The 16954-nt window shown below is 48.3% G+C and overlaps 1 protein-coding gene across 10 annotated transcripts in view; it reads left to right on the forward strand.

Moving 5' to 3' along the window:
* The window catches only part of LOC140384430 (cadherin-related family member 5-like), a 172999-nt gene that overhangs the window by 98859 nt on the left and 57186 nt on the right, over nucleotides 1-16954 (forward strand). For all 10 annotated transcript variants that reach the window (XM_072466121.1, XM_072466118.1, XM_072466120.1 and 7 more), the window contains exons 11-12: nucleotides 2265-2384; nucleotides 15066-15138. In XM_072466121.1, the coding sequence (XP_072322222.1) occupies nucleotides 2265-2384; nucleotides 15066-15138 (193 nt within the window). The remainder of the gene's footprint in view (nucleotides 1-2264; nucleotides 2385-15065; nucleotides 15139-16954) is intronic.

Consider the following 16954-nt stretch of genomic DNA (forward strand, 5'->3'; position numbering starts at 1 on the left):
CATCAGTACCACCTCTCTGTTCATCAATGCCCTCTCTATTGATCAATAGCCCCTCTCTGTTCATCTATATGACCTCTCTGTTCATCAATACTCTCTCAGTTCATCAATACTCTCTCTGTTCATCAATCCCTTCTCTGTTCATCAATACTCTCACTGTTCATCAATCCCCCCTCTCTGTTCATCAATCCCCCCTCTCTGTTCATCAATACCCCCTCTCTGTTCATCAATACCCCCTCTCTGTTCATCAATACCCCCTCTCTGTTCATCAATACCCCCTCTCTGTTCATCAATACCCCCTCTCTGTTCATGAATACTCTATCTGTTCATCAATACCCCCTCTCTGTTCATCAATACTCTCTCTGTTCATCAATACCCCCTCTCTGTTCATCAATACTCTCTCTGTTCATCAATACCCCCTCTCTGTTCATCAATACCCTCTCTGTTCATCAAAACCCCCATCTGTTCATCAATACCCCCTCTCTGTTCATCAATACCCCCTCTCTGTTCATGAATACTCTATCTGTTCATCAATACCCCCTCTCTGTTCATCAATACTCTCTCTGTTCATCAATACCCCCTCTCTGTTCATCAATACTCTCTCTGTTCATCAATACCCTCTCTGTTCATCAATACCCCCTTTCTGTTCATCAATACTCTCTCTGTTCATCAATATACCCTCTCTGTTCATCAATACTCTCTCTGTTCATCAATACTCTCTCTGTTCATCAATACTCTCTCTGTTCATTAATACCCCCTCTCTGTTCATCAATACTGTCTCTGTTCATCACTACCCTCACTGTTCATCAATACCCTCTCTGTTCATCAATACCCTTTCTGTTCATCAATACCCATCCCTGTTCATCAATACCCCCTTTCTGTTCATCACTACCCTCACTGTTCATCAATACCCCCTTTCTGTTCATCACTACCCTCACTGTTCATCAATACCCTCTCTGTTCATCAATACCCGCTCTCTGTTCATGAATACTCTCTCTGTTCATCAATCCCCTCTCTGGTCATCAATACCCCCTGTCTTCATTAATACTCTCTCTGTTCATCAATAACCTTTCTGTTCATCAATACTCTCTCTGTTCATCAATACTCTCTCTGTTCGTCAATTCCCTCTCTGTTCATCAATATCCCCTCTCTGTTCATGAATACTCTCTCTGTTCATCAATGCCCCCTCTCTGTTCGTCAATACTCTCACTGTTCATCAATACACCCTCTCTGGTCATCAATACCCCCTCTCTGGTCATCACTACCCCCATGGTGTTCATCTCTAATATCAATATCCCGAGTGGTCAATATCCTCTTTGTTATGTTGTTTTCTGCTCCAGGGTAGCATTGTTTTCTCCACATCCTCCTCAAACCCGTACACCAGGTCCTGTTCACAATCACGATCCTCACCTAATTTCCCCCGTTGTAAACTCAAATTGAAAATATTAGATCCTAGATATTAGATATTGGAATGTTAGATTGATTATGATTGGCAAGGACATTGACTTGTGCATGTTCAGAATCTGGGGCGAAATTCTCCGGTATCGGCGCGATGTCCGCCGACTGGCGCCCAAAACGGCGCAAATCAGTCGGGCATCGCGCCGCCCCAAAGGTGCGGAATGCTCCGCATCTTGGGGGGCCGAGCCCCAACCTTAAGGGGCTCGGCCCCCGCCAGCCGAATTTCTGCCCCGCCAGCTGGCGGAAAAGGCCTTTGGTGCCCCGCCAGCTGGCGCGGAAATTGCATCTCCGGGCAGCGCATGCACGGGAGCGTTAGCGGCCGCTGATGGCATTCCCGCGCATGCGCAGTGGAGGGAGTCTCTTCCGCCTCCGCCATGGTGGAGACCGTGGCGAAGGTGGAAGGAAAAGAGTGCCCCAACGGCACAGGCCCGATTGCGGGCCAGGCCACCGTGGGGACACCCCCCGGGGCCAGATCCCCCCGCGCCCCCCCAGGACCCCGGAGCCCGCCCGCGCCGCCTTGTCCCACCGGTAAGGTATGTGGTTTAATTTACGCCGACGGGACAGGCATTTTAGCAGCGGGACTTCGGCCCATCCAGGTCAGAGAATCACGGGGGGTGGGGAGCCGCCAACCGGCGTGGCGCGATTCCCGCCTCCGTTGAATATCCGGTGCCGGAGAATTCGGCAACCGGCGGGGATGGGATTCACGCCAGCCCCCAGCGATTCTCCGGCCCGGCGGGGGGTCGGAGAATCTCGCCCCTGATTCAGTTTATATTCTTTTATCTCATCTAATTATCATTTCTTTTTTACAGAAAATTAACCCTTCAATAAAATATGAAATTACTCCAAACGATATTTTCACTATAAACAGAGATGGATTGATTTTGACTAAGACTGAAATCCCAGCTGGGTTCAGGCTGTATGAGTTAATGGTAAGACTGCTCACCCTTCATTTATAATAATAATCTTTATTGTCACAAGTAGGCTTACATTAACACTGCAATGAAGTTACTGTGAAAATCCCCCAGTCACCACACTCTGGCGCCTGTTCGGATACATAGAACATAGAACAATACAGCGTAGTACAGGCCCTTCGGCCCACGATGTTGCACCGAAACAAAAGCCATCTAACCTACACTATGCCATTATCATCCATATGTTTATCCAATAAACTTTTAAATGCCCTCAATGTTGGTGCGTTCACTACTGTAGCAGGTAGGGCATTCCACGGCCTCACTACTCTTTGCGTAAAGAACCTACCTCTGACCTCTGTCCTATATCTATTACCCCTCAGTTTAAAGTTATGTCCCCTCGTGCCAGCCATATCCATCCGCGGGAGAAGGCTCTCACTGTCCACCCTATCCAACCCCCTGATCATTTTGTATGCCTCTATTAAGTCTCCTCTTAACCTTCTTCTCTCCAACGAAAACAACCTCAAGTCCATCAGCCTTTCCTCATAAGATTTTCCCTCCATACCAGGCAACATCCTGGTAAATCTCCTCTGCACCCGCTCCAAAGCCTCCACGTCCTTCCTATAATGCGGTGACCAGAACTGTACGCAATACTCCAAATGCGGCCGTACCAGAGTTCTGTACAGCTGCAACATGACCTCCCGACTCCGGAACTCAATCCCTCTACCAATAAAGGCCAACACTCCATAGGCCTTCTTCACAACCCTATCAACCTGGGTGGCAACTTTCAGGGCTCTATGTACATGGACACCTAGATCCCTCTGCTCATCCACACTTTCAAGAACTTTACCATTAGCCAAATATTCCGCATTCCTGTTATTCCTTTCAAAGTGAATCACCTCACACTTCTCTACATTAAACTCCATTTGCCACCTCTCAGCCCAGCTCTGCAGCTTATCTATATCCCTCTGTAACCTGCTACATCCTTCCACACTATCGACAACACCACCGACTTTAGTATCGTCTGCAAATTTACTCACCCACCCTTCTGCGCCTTCCTCTAGGTCATTGATAAAAATGACAAACAGCAACGGCCCTAGAACAGATCCTTGTGGTACTCCACTTGTGACTGTACTCCATTCTGAACATTTCCCATCAACCACCACCCTCTGTCTTCTTTCAGCTAGCCAATTTCTGATCCACATCTCTAAATCACCCTCAATCCCCAGCCTCCGTATTTTTGCAATAGCCTACCGTGGGGAACCTTATCAAACGCTTTGCTGAAATCCATATACACCACATCAACTGCTCTACCCTCGTCTACCTGTTCAGTCACCTTCTCAAAGAACTCAATAAGGTTTGTGAGGCATGACCTACCCTTCACAAAGCCATGCTGACTATCCCTGATCATATTATTCCTATCTAGATGATTATAAATCTTGTCTCTTATAATCCCCTCCAAGACTTTACCCACTACAGACGTGAGGCTCACTGGTCTATAGTTGCCGGGGTTGTCTCTGCTCCCCTTTTTGAACAAATGGACCACATTTGCTGTCCTCCAGTCCTCTGGCACTATTCCTGTAGCCAATGATGACATAAAAATCAAAGCCAAAGGTCCAGCAATCTCTTCCCTGGCCTCCCAGAGAATCCTAGGATAAATCCCATCAGGTCCCGGGGACTTATCTATTTTCAGCCTGTCCAGAATTGCCAACACCTCTTCCCTACGTACCTCAATGCCATCTATTCTATTAGCCTGGGGCTCAGCATTCTCCTCCACAACATTATCTTTTTCCTGAGTGAATACTGACGAAAAATATTCATTAGTATCTCGCCTATCTCTTCAGACTCCACACACAATTTCCCATCCCTGTCCTTGACTGGTCCTACTCTTTCCCTAGTCATTCGCTTATTCCTGACATACCTATAGAAGGCTTTTGGGTTTTCCTTGATCCTTCCTGCCAAATACTTCTCATGTCCCCTCCTTGCTCGTCTTAGCTCTCTCTTTAGATCCTTCCTCGCTACCTTGTAACTATCCATCGCCCCAACCGAAACTTCACACTTCATCTTCACATAGGCCTCCTTCTTCCTCTTAACAAGAGATTCCACTTCCTTGGTAAACCACGGTTCCCTTGCTCGACGCCTTCCTCCCTGTCTGACCGGTACATACTTATCAAGAACACGCAGTAGCTGATCCTTGAACAAGCCCCACTTATCCAGTGTGCCCAACACTTGCAGCCTACTTCTCCACCTTATCCCCCCCAAGTCACGTCTAATGGCATCATAATTGCCCTTCCCCCAGCTATAACTCTTGCCCTGCGGTGGATACTTATCCCTTTCCATCATTAACGTAAATGTCACCGAATTGTGGTCACTGTCCCCAAAGTGCTCTCCTACCTCCAAATCCAACACCTGGCCTGGTTCATTACCCAAAACCAAATCCAACGTGGCCTCGCCTCTTGTTGGCCTGTCAACATATTGTTTCAGGAAACCCTCCTGCACACACTGTACAAAAAACGACCCATCTATTGTACTCGAACTATATCTTTTCCAGTCAATATTTGGAAAGTTAAAGTCTCCCATAATAACTACCCTGTTACTTTCGCTCATATCCAGAATCATCTTCGCCATCCTTTCCTCTACATCCCTAGAACTATTAGGAGGCCTATAAAAAACTCCCAACAGGGTGACCTCTCCTTTCCTGTTTCTAACTTCAGCCCATACTACCTCGGAAGAAGAGTCCCCATCTAGCATCCTCTCCGCCACCGTAATACTGCTCTTGACTAGCAGCGCCACACCTCCCCCTCTTTTGCCTCCTTCTCTGAGCTTACTAAAACACCTAAACCCCGGAACCTGCAACATCCATTCCTGTCCCTGCTCTATCCATGTCTCCGAAATGGCCACAACATCGAAGTCCCAGGTACCAACCCATGTTGCCAGTTCCCCTACCTTGTTTCGTATACTCCTGGCATTGAAGTAGACACACTTCAAACCACCTACCTGAACACTGGCCCCCTCCTGCGACGTCAAATCTGTGCTCCTGACCTCTATACTCTCATTCTCCCTTACCCTAAAACTACAATCCAGGTTCCCATGCCCCTGCTGCATTAGTTTAAACCCCCCCAAAGAGCACTAACAAATCTCCCCCCCAGGATATTTGTGCCCCTCAGGTTCAGATGTAGACCATCCTGTCTGTAGAGGTCCCACCTTCCCCAGAAAGAGCCCCAGTTATCCAGAAATCTGAATCCCTCCCGCCTGCACCATCCCTGTAGCCACGTGTTTAAATGCTCTCTCTCCCTATTCCTCATCTCACTATCACGTGGCACGGGCAACAACCCAGAGATAACAACTCTGTTTGTTCTAGTTCTGAGCTTCCATCCTAGCTCCCTGAAAGCCTGCCTGACGTCCTTGTCCCCTTTCCAACCTATGTCGTTAGTGCCAATGTGGACCACGACTTGGGGCTGCTCCCCCTCCCCCCTAAGGACCCGGAAAACACGATCCGAGACATCACGTACCCTTGCACCTGGGAGGCAACATACCAAACGTGAGTCTCTCACGCTCCCACAAAATCTCCTATCTGTGCCCCTGACTATAGAGTCCCCAATTACTAATGCTCTGCTCCTCTCCCCCCTTCCCTTCTGAGCAACAGGGACAGACTCCGTGCCAGAGGCCCGTACCTCATGGCTTACCCCTGGTAAGTCCCCCCCCCCACAAGTATCCAAAGCGGTATACTTGTTTCTCAGGGGAACGACCGCAGGGGATCCCTGCACTGGCTGCTTTTTCACAGTCCCTCTTACAGTTACCCACCTATCTCCAATCTTTGGTGTAACTAATTCCCTGAAGCTGCTATCTATGACCCCTTCTGCCTCCCGAATGATCCGAAGTTCTTCCAACTCCAGCTCCAGTTCCCTAACTCGGTCTTGGAGGAGCTGGAGATGGCAGCACTTCCTGCAGGTAAAATCAGCAGGGACACTAACTGCATCCCTCACCTCAAACATCCTGCAGGAGGAACATTGCACTCCCTTCCCTGCCATTCCTCTTACTTTCTACCAAGATCTGGCTAACAACTAAATTCAATTTTTATAAAAAATAATAATAATATAATAAAATATGGTACTTACCTCAGACCAATGGGTTTTATTATTAGATTAGAGGAGGAGGGCGGGTGGGAGACACTACACGTGTAGTGTCTCGGGTTTCCTCTCCACCAGAATTTATTGGTGAGGGTCTTCCCAGACGTCCGCGGGTCGACTTCCTGTTCCCGCCTAAAAAACTAATTTAAAAAAAAAGAAAAATTCTCAGCTCCTGCTGAAATTGACTAACCAGCCAGCTCTACTCCCGCCGAAATCGACTGGCCTGCCCCTGCAAAGACAAGTGCTTTTAAAGGACAGACTTACCTCTCCACCAGAATTTATTGGTGAGGGTCTTCCCAGACGTCCGCGGGTCGACTTCCTGTTCCCGCCTAAAAAACTAATTTAAAAAAAAAGAAAAATTCTCAGCTCCTGCTGAAATTGACTAACCAGCCAGCTCTACTCCCGCCGAAATCGACTGGCCTGCCCCTGCAAAGACAAGTGCTTTTAAAGGACAGACTTACCTCCCAACAACCACTTCCGCAATGCTCCCGCTGAAACTGACTCACCAGCTGTTCTCACGCCGAAATCGACTGGCCTGCCCCTGCAAAGACAAGTGCTTTTAAAGGTTGACTTACCTCCCAGCAGCCACTTCCGCAATGCTCCCGCTGAAACTGACTCACCAGCTGATTCTCCTGCCGAAATCGACTGGCCTGCCCCTGCAAAGACAAGTGCTTTTAAAGGACAGACTTACCTCCCAGCAACCACTTCCGCAATGCTCCCGCTGAAACTGACTCACCAGCTGTTCTCACGCCAAAATCGACTGGCCTGCCCCTGCAAAGACAAGTGCTTTTAAAGGTTGACTTACCTCCCAGCAGCCACTTCCGCAATGCTCCCGCTGAAACTGACTCACCAGCTGATTCTCCCGCCGAAATCGACTGGCCTGCCCCTGCAAAGACAAGTGCTTTTAAAGGACAGACTTGCCTCCCAGCAACCACTTCCGCAATGCTCCCGCTGAAACTGACTCACCAGCTGTTCTCACGCCGAAATCGACTGGCCTGCCCCTGCAAAGACCAAGTGCTTTTAAAGGTTGACTTACCTCCCAGCAGCCACTTCCGCAATGCTCCCGCTGAAACTGACTCACCAGCTGATTCTCCCGCCGAAATTGACTCAAAACATACACTGAGGGAGAATTCAGAATGTCCAATTCACCTAACAGCATGTCTTTCGGGACTTGTGGGAGGAAACTGGAGCGCCCGGAGGAAACCCACGCTGAGACGGGGAGAACGTGCAGACTCCACACAGACAGTGACCCAAGCTGGGAATCGAACCTGGGACTCTGGAGCTGTGAACCGACAGTGCTAACCACTGTGCTACCATGCCGCCCTTAGTTATACTGAAGTATACAACCATTTGCCGTTAATCTAGCCAATGCCTTTGATCAGTGCAGATCTCAATAGATAATTGAAGGTGTCTCGTGTTTCCTTTCCCACTTCGGATGGAGGTAGATGTGGACAATGCCTCAGCATCATTGGGCAGGGAAAGGAAACAACAGCCAGCAGGGTTTCTACTGCAGAGTGCTCCTGTTTGATTTTGAGTGAAGGCCTGGTTATGGTGCCAATCGATGTTCAAGATTTTCCCACATTAAATAAAGGATGGATGCAACTGCTCTGTGGCACTTGGCGCCTCAGGACAGAGTGGGTGAAGGAAAACCTTGACTAAAAACTAACTTTATTTCCATTCACTCAGAAAAACATTTCATTCCGAGCCCACAGCACAGGTTGTAGAGTGGAGAAAAAAATGAGGGAGGTTTGTGCTTGTCACGGGAGGGTAGACTGAGGGAATATGATAGTCCTTAGTGCAATGAAGGAATTGGAAGTAGGAGACAGTGCGATGACTGTACAATGGTACTGGCAATTTGGGTAGAATCTCAGAATTACTAGAGTGCAGAAGGAAGCCATTCGGCCCATCGAGTCTGCACTGGCCCTGAAAGAACACTCCACCCAGGCCCACTTCCCCCACCCTATCCCAATAACCCCTTAGCTAACCTACACATCATTGGAGACTAAGGGGCAATTTAGCATGGTCAATCCACCTAACCTGTACATCTTTGGACTGTGGGAGGAAACCGGAGCACCCGGAGGAAACCCACGTAGACACGGGCAGAATGCCACTCAAGTGTCAGACAGTCACTCAAGACAGGATTTGAACCCGGGTCCCTTGCGATCTGAGGCAGTAGCACTAGCCCCCCCCGATGCCATCAAACAGACAACAAGCACTTCTGTCAGCCTTGTAACCTGCCAATCACACAGTGCTGCGTACTGTATGCATACTGAGATTGGGATGGTTCGAAAGAACCTGCTAGCATTGACATTATTTACATAGAGGTTGCTGGGAGTTTGATTGGCCTTTAGATAAAGGAGATTCCATCAACACAAAATGGAATATGCCATCTTTTACTTGCAGATAATTTGAATATAGATTTCAGCCAGAGGGCACAGAGCACCCTCTCAGGCAGCCTGACATGTCCCCTCTTTCTTCTCTCTGGACTACCCCCTCCACCCACTCGTTTCCACCTCTTCCTCACTCTTTCTACTCCTCCCTCCATCGATGTTATCGCATCCTCCTTGCCTTTTCCCCTCCTCCCTCTTCTGTCTTTCCCTCTGTGCTCCCTCCTCCTCCTCCACCTCAACAAAGTTATTCTCAAACTTTATCACAGGTTAGGCATCAGTTGAAGTCATGTCTTACGTTGGACACCACAAAGTCAAGGCCTTAGAAAAAGCAGAAAGGAATTTAGTAGGTTTGAGGGATTTCAGTTATCATTGAATCGTAGAATTTACAGTGCAGAAGGAGGCCATTCGGTCTATCGAGTCTGCACTGGCCCCTGAAAGAGCACCCTACTGAAGCCCACACCTTGACCCCCATCCCTACAACCCAGAAACCCCACCCAACCTTTGGACACTAAGGAGCAATTTAGTGTGGCAATCCACCTAACCTGCATATCTTTGGACTGTGGACAGATTGGAGGAGTTGGGATTGTTCTTTTGAGTAAAAGTACAGGGAACATAGAAACTGACTGTAAAAGCTTCAATAAATATGTGAAGAGAAAAAGATTAGTAAAGACAAAGTAGGTCCCTGACAGTCAGAAGCTAGGGAAATTAAATTGGGGAACAAAGAAATAGCAGAAGAATTGGACACGTACTTTAGTTCTGTCTTCACAAAAGAGGGTCCAAAAAATCTCCCAGAAATGTTAAGGAACCAAGGGTCTGGTGAGAGAGCGGAATTGAAGGAAATCAGTATTAGTAAGAAAATGGTGCTGGAGGAATTAATGGGGTTAAAGGCTGACAAATTCAGCAGGGGCTTATTTCCTGTGTTAAAGGAAGTGACCCTGGAAATATTGGACACATTGGTGGTCATCCTCCAAAATTCGATAGATTCTGAGGCAGTTCCTACAGGTTGGAGGGTGGTAAATGTAACCCCACTATTTCAAAAGGGAGGGAGAGAAAAATGAAAAACTTACAGACCAGGGGCGAGATTCTCCGACCCCCCGCCGGGTCAGAGAATCGCCGGGGGCTGGCGTGAATCCCGCCCCCGCCGTTTGCCGAAGTCTCCGGCACCGGAGATTCGGCGGGGGCGGGAATCGTGCCGCGCCAGTTGGCGGGCCCCCCCCCCCGCTCGATTCTCCTGCCCGGATGGGCTGAAGTCCTGCCGCTAAAATGCCTGTCCCGCCAGCGTAAATTAAACCACCTACCTTACCGGTGGGACAAGGCGGCGCGGGCGGGCTCCGGGGTCCTGGGGGGGGGGGGGGGGGTGCGGGGCGATCTGGCCCCGGGGGGTGCCCCCACGGTGGCCTGGCCCGCGATCGGGGCCCACCGATCCGCGGGCGGGCCTGTGCCGTGGGGGCACTCTTTCCCTTCCGCCTCCGCCACAGTCTCCACCATGGCGGAGGCAGAAGAGACTCCCTCCACTGCGCATGTGTGGGAAACTGTCAGCGGCCGCTGACGCTCCCGCGCATGCACCGCTTGGAGATGTCATTTCCGCGCCAGCTGGCGGGGCACCAAAGGCCTTTTCCGGCAGCTGGCAGGGCGGAAATTCGTCCAGTGCCGACCTAGCCCCTCAAGGTTGGGGCTCGGCCCCCAAAGATGCGGAGCATTCCGCACCTTTGGGGCGGCGTGATGCCCATCTGATTTGCACCGTTTTGGGCACCAGTCGGCGGACATCGCGCCGTTTCCGGAGAATTTCGCCCCAGTTGTCCAGAAATTCATATGGGGAAGATGCTAGAGTTGATTATAAAAGACATGGATCTTGGTTTAACCCCGAAACGTCCGGCGTGGATCCGGGTGTGATCGGTGAATTGCGCGCGATTCCCAAATCGGGTTCCCCACCGGACGCTGGATGCCAGGCCAATCGCAAGTCACCCGACTCGCTCCACCCAGCGCGATCTGGATCTCAACCTCCTGAGCGAAATCCAGATCTGATTATTTAAACGAGCCAATGGTCCATTTAAATACCCAGACATCGGCGCAGAATATACTTCAAAGTCCATTACCAAGAGTGGCTCTGTACCACCACAGACCGAGCTGGACAGATCCTAAAGGATATAGCTGTTAGGCTGGAACTGCAGCACGTGGTGAGGGAACCTACAAGAGAGAAAAACATATTTGACCTCATCCTCACTAACCTGCCTGTCGCAGATGCATCTGTCCTTGACCACCGTACAGTCCTTGTGGAGACAAAGTTCGGTCTTCACATTGAGGATTCCCTCCATCATGTTGTGTGGCACGACCACCGTGCTAAATGGATAAATTTCAAACAGATCTAGCAACTCAAGACTGGGCATCCATGAGGTGCTGTGGGCCATTAGCAGCAGCAGAATTATATTCAACCACAATCTACAACCTCGTGGCCTGGCATATCCCCCACTCTACCATTACCACCAAGCCAGGGGATCAACCCTGGTTCAATGAAGAGTACAGGAGAGCACGCCAGGAGCAACACCCAGGCATACCAAAAAATGTGGTGTCAACCTGGTGAAGCTACAACACAGGACTACCTGTGTGCTAAACAGCATAAGCAGCAAATAACAGCTAGAGCTAAGCGATTCCACAACAAATGCATCAGATCTAAGCTCGGTAGTCATGCCACATGAACAATTAATCAACTTACTGGAAGAGGAGGCTCCATAAATATCCCCATCCTCAATGATGGAGGAGCCTAGCTCATCTGTGCAAAAGACAAGGCTGAGGCATTAGCAACAATCTTCAGTCAGAAGGGCTGAGTGGATGATCCATCTCTGTCCCCTCCTGAGTTACCCAGCATCACAGATGTCAGTCTTCAGCGAATACGATTCACTCCACTTGATATCAAGAAACGGCTGAAGGCACTGGATACTGCAAAGGCTATGGGCCCTGACAATATTCCAGCAATAGAACTGAAGACTTGCGCTCCAGAACTTGCAGCACCCCTAGCCAAGCTGTTCCAGTACAGCTACTACACTGGCATCTACCCGACAATATGGAAATTTGCCTAGGTGTGTCCCGTACACAAGAAACAGGACAAATGCAATCCAACCAATTTCCACCCGATCCGTCCACTCCCCATCATCAGCAAAGTGATGGAAGGAATTGTCAACAGCGCTATCAAGCGGCACTTACTCACCAATAACCTACTCACGGACGTTCAGTTTGGGTTCCACCAGGGTCACTCAGCTCCTGATCTCATCACAGCCTTGGTGAAATCTGGACCAAAGAGCTGAATGCTAGATGAGAGTGACTGCCCTTGTCATCAAGGTAGCATTTGACTGAGTATGGCATCAAGGAGCCCTAGCAAAACTGGAGTCAATGGGAAACAGGGGGAAATCTCTCCACTGATTGGAGTCATTCCTGGCACAAAGGAAGATGGTTGTGATGGCTGGAGGTCAATCATCTCAGCTCCAGGACATCACTGCAGGAGTTCCTCAGTGTAGTGTCTGCAGTGATATCAATGGTTGTGTTGTAATTCACTGACTGACCACTAGGAGTCTCATGAGTATATAAGTGAATGTTAGAGTCAGGTGACCTCAGACTGACTGGAGAGCAGGGAAGAGATAGGTTGCTTGTGCATATTAATACTATTATTCATCTGTTGTTTTGTATATAGTTGACCCACAGTTAATATTAATAAATTGTTTATAGCTTTAGCTACAAATGTTCTTGTAATATAAATCAGGAAATCCGACAAGAACATTACAGTGTCTTAGGCCCAACCATCTTCAGCTCCTTCATCAATGACCTTCCTTCCAACATAAGGTCAGAAGTGGGGATGTTCGCAGAAGACTGCACAATGTACAGCACCATTCGCGACATCCTCAGATAATGAAGCAGTCCATATCCAAATGCAGCAAGACCTGGTCAATATCCAGGCTTGGGCTGACAAGTGGCAAGTTACATTCGCACAACACAAGTGCCAGGCAATGACTATCTCCTAAATGAGAGGGTCTGATCATCACCCATTGACATTCAATGGCATTACCATTGCTGAATCCGCTACAATTAACATTCTGGGGTTACCATTGATCAGAAAGTAAACTAGACAGGTCATATTAATACTGTGGCTACCAGAGCAGGTCAAATGTGAGGAATCATACAATGAGTAACTCACCTCCTGACCCCCATAGCCTGTCCACCATCTACAAGTCAAGAGTGTGATGGAATATTCTCCACTTACCTGGATGAGTGCAGCTCAAACAACACTCAAGAAGCTCAACACCAACCAGGAGAAAGCAGCCCACTTGGTTGCTCCTTCTTCCACAAACACTCAATCCATCCACCACCGACGAACAGTGGCAGTCTTGTGTAATATTTACAAGATGCACTGCAGTAACTTGCCAAGGTTTCTTAGACAGCATTTCCAAACCCATGACCACTACCATCTAGAAGGACAAGAGCAGCAGATATCTGAGAACCCCACCACCTTCCAAGTGACTCACCGCTTGGAAATATATCGCTGTTCCATCACTGTCAATAAGTCAAAGTCCTGGAACCCCTCCTTAACAGCACCGGGAGCTCACCTACACCTCAGGGACTGCAGCAGTTCAGGAAAGCATCTCACCACCACCTTCTCAAGGGCAACTAAGCATGGGCAGTAAATGCCAGCCTCCGCAGAGATGCCCACATCCCGCAAATGAATAAAGAAAAATAGTATCTTAAGGCTTTACTAATAGGGGAATTGAGTACAAGAGTAAGTTTGGTCATGTTGAACTTGTGTAACTCACTAGTTAGGCCTCATTTGGAGTAATGTGTTTAGTTCTGGATGCCATAGTTGAGGAAGGATGTGACAATGTTGGAAAGAGTACAATGGAGATTTACAAGAATAATTCCAGGGATATAAAGCTATCGCTATAAAATAGATTAGAATGTTTGGGACTGTTTTCTTTGGAATAAAGAAGGCTGAGATGAGACTTGATCGGCTCAAGATCCTGTTGGCTATGGACAGGGTAAATAGTGAGAAACTATTCCCTTTTCTTCTCATGTACTTAATGAGCTGCTCGCAGAAAAATACTTTTCACTGTACCTCGGTACACGTGACAATAAACAAATCCAATCCAATCCACTTAAGTAAACATCTTAAACGAGGGGGCACAAATTCAAAACAATCGGCAAAATGAATAAAAACGATGTGAGATTATTTTCATCTAGAGGATGTTTGGAGTCTGGAATGAACTTGCTGAGCGATAGAGGCAGATTCAATAAGGTATGCAAAAGGGAATTGGATTAGTATCTGAAAAGAAAGAATGTCCAAGGTTACGGGGATAAGTCAGGAGAGTGGGAATAGGTAAAATGCTCTTTGAGAGAGCCAGTGCTGACTCAATGGACCAAATGGCCTCCTTCTGTACCGTAAAGATTCAGTAGTTCATAATTGTGTTCACATCTCTTGAAAAAAATATCAGAAACTATGAACTCCAACTTTAAAAAACGTTATTAGGTCACCCGTTCATCTTATATTCGAGGAAATACAAGTCTAGTTTCTGAAAACTGTCCTTGTATTTTAACCCCTTTAACTCCTGCAATACCTGTAAATCTGCACTGCAACCCCTCTAAGGCCATTATATCTTCCCGGAGTTGTGCTGCCCAGAATTGAATGCATTTACCCCCGATGGGGCTGGAACCAGAACAATGCACAATTATAGAATCAGTTCCACCCTTTTGTATTCCATCCCCTTCGCGATGGAAGAGTAACAATCCATTTGGTTCTTCCATTTTTTTTTTTTTTGACCTGTCCATTAGTTTCTATTGATTTAAGCACACAGACCCCTCAATCTCTCTACTCCTCCCCAGTTACACCATCTAGAAAATACTCCAATCAATCTTTCCCAGATTGGATAATGACCTACTTCCCCACATTGAGCCCCATCAGCCACAGTTTTATACCAGTCACATGCATCCCTTTCAATCCCACCCACACCAGTTAATGAACCTCCTAAATTAGTATCATGGTTACGCATCATGCTGTGCAGTTCCAGTATTGTTGAGTTTATCTCCTGATTGGTTTATCATGTGAAAGCATTACTCATCTCACCTGATTAAATAGAAGGATAATCTCTCTCTTTATGGTGCCCAGTGTTAATGTCTGATCTCTGCCTGCTGTATTTGGACAGGTAACAGCTACAGATGGCGAGAATGGAGAAACTGCAGCAGCAAAAGTCAATGTGCAAGTCATCAGCAGTAACGGTAAAAGGCTTTTGTTATATATAGACAGCTGGTTTATTAGATTGAAGTGGATGCATCGGAAAGGGCGGTGCAGTTGTGGACTGCCCTGGCTTGCAGTTTTCCCTGTGAAATTAGTTATAGATATGATTTGAACATTTAAAATCTTTGACACCTCTCCAACGGGTTGCCACCACGCTTACTGAGGGTGATTTCCTGAGTTTGTATCCCTGGGAAGAATCCTCATCTGCTGGGAGTGACCATAAGAGATGAAGTAGGCCATTTGGCCCTTCAAATCTGCTCCGCCATTCAATGGCTGATCTGAGATGATAATCCTGCATTCCATTTTCCCATCTTATCTCCATGACCCTTGATTCCCTTGCTGATTAAAAATCTGTCCACCTCAGCCTTGAACAGACTTAACGATGAGTGAGTGAGTACAGGGATGTCTAGCCCAATCACTCAACAGCAGTATTCGGAAAAAGTAATTGCATTCCTGCGAATGGAGAGAATAGAAGAACAGCTGGAAACAAAATATACAATAATGAATATTTGACATGGATTTCAAAATCGAAAATCTTATTTGAACAACCTTATTGAATTCTTTTTTGGAAATAGCAGAGGCGTTGACAAAGATAATACAGAATTTATCTGCCAGAAGGTGGGAAGTGGTTTTCAACATGGATCAGTTCTGGGATCACTCCTGTGTTCCCAATTTACATTAATAATTTTGACTTTGGAATGAAAAATACCGGGGGTGATTCTCCGAGCCCTGCGCCGGGCCGGAGCATCGCCGCAACCGCGCCACGGCGCCCCAACACTGGCGCGTGATTCTCCGAGGTATGGAGAATCGGCGCCATTTGCGCTGGCGCGTTTGGTGTGGCGCCGGCTGCGGGCCGCTGGAATCGGCGGGGCCGCCGATTCTCCGGCCCGGATGGGCAGAGCGGCCGCGCGGATACGACAGAGTCCCGCCGGCGCCGTTCACCCCTGGTCGTTGCCGGCGGGAACTCTGCGCGAACAGTCGGGGGGTGGCCTGTGGGAGGGGAAGGGGGGCTCCTGCTCCGGGGGTGGCCTCCGATGGGGTCTGGCCCGCGATCAGGGCCCACCGATCGGCGGGCCAGCCTCTCCCCACCTCTTCCCTGCGCAGCCGGCCCCTGAACACCGACGCCATGTTGAGTTGGGGCCGGCACGCTAAAGAAGTCCCCGGCGCATGAGCAGGTTGACGCGGCCCAACTCTGCATGCGCGGGTTGCCGCGACGCCCATTTGGCGCCAGGAAAAGAGGCTGGAGCGCCGTGGGGGACAGAATAGGTCGTACCCGGGCCCGGTTCGCGCAGTCGTGAAACGCGACGGCATTCACGATGGCACGAACACTTGGGCTCCATTTGGGAGAATCGCCCCCATAATTTCTAAATTTGCAGATGACAATAAATTTGTGGGGGGGGGGATGGGTGGCGGATTATCAAGTGTTGAGCACTGCAACAGATTACAGGAGGAGATGAGTAAACTCGCAGAACGGGCAAATAATTGGCAAATAAAGTTCAATATAGACACACATGAGGGAGTTGCGTTTTGGTAGGAAGAATAGGGAGGTCACGGGTTACAAGGAAGGTGGGGTAGAGGTTGAAAGAAATCTTGAAATTCAAATGCATCAATCACTAAAAAATTCAGCCACAGGTTAGCAAGGGCATAATAAAAATGGGATAAAATTGAAATCTAGTGAAGTTATGTCAACCTGAATTGGACTTTACTTAGTCCACACATATGTGTAATTCTGGTCACTATATTAACAAAGCATATAGAGGCACTGGGAGAGGGTGTAATTCTGCTCCTGTGTCTTGT

This window comes from Scyliorhinus torazame, chromosome 10 (genome assembly GCF_047496885.1).
Source record: "Scyliorhinus torazame isolate Kashiwa2021f chromosome 10, sScyTor2.1, whole genome shotgun sequence".
Classification (NCBI taxonomy): Eukaryota; Metazoa; Chordata; class Chondrichthyes; order Carcharhiniformes; family Scyliorhinidae; genus Scyliorhinus; species Scyliorhinus torazame.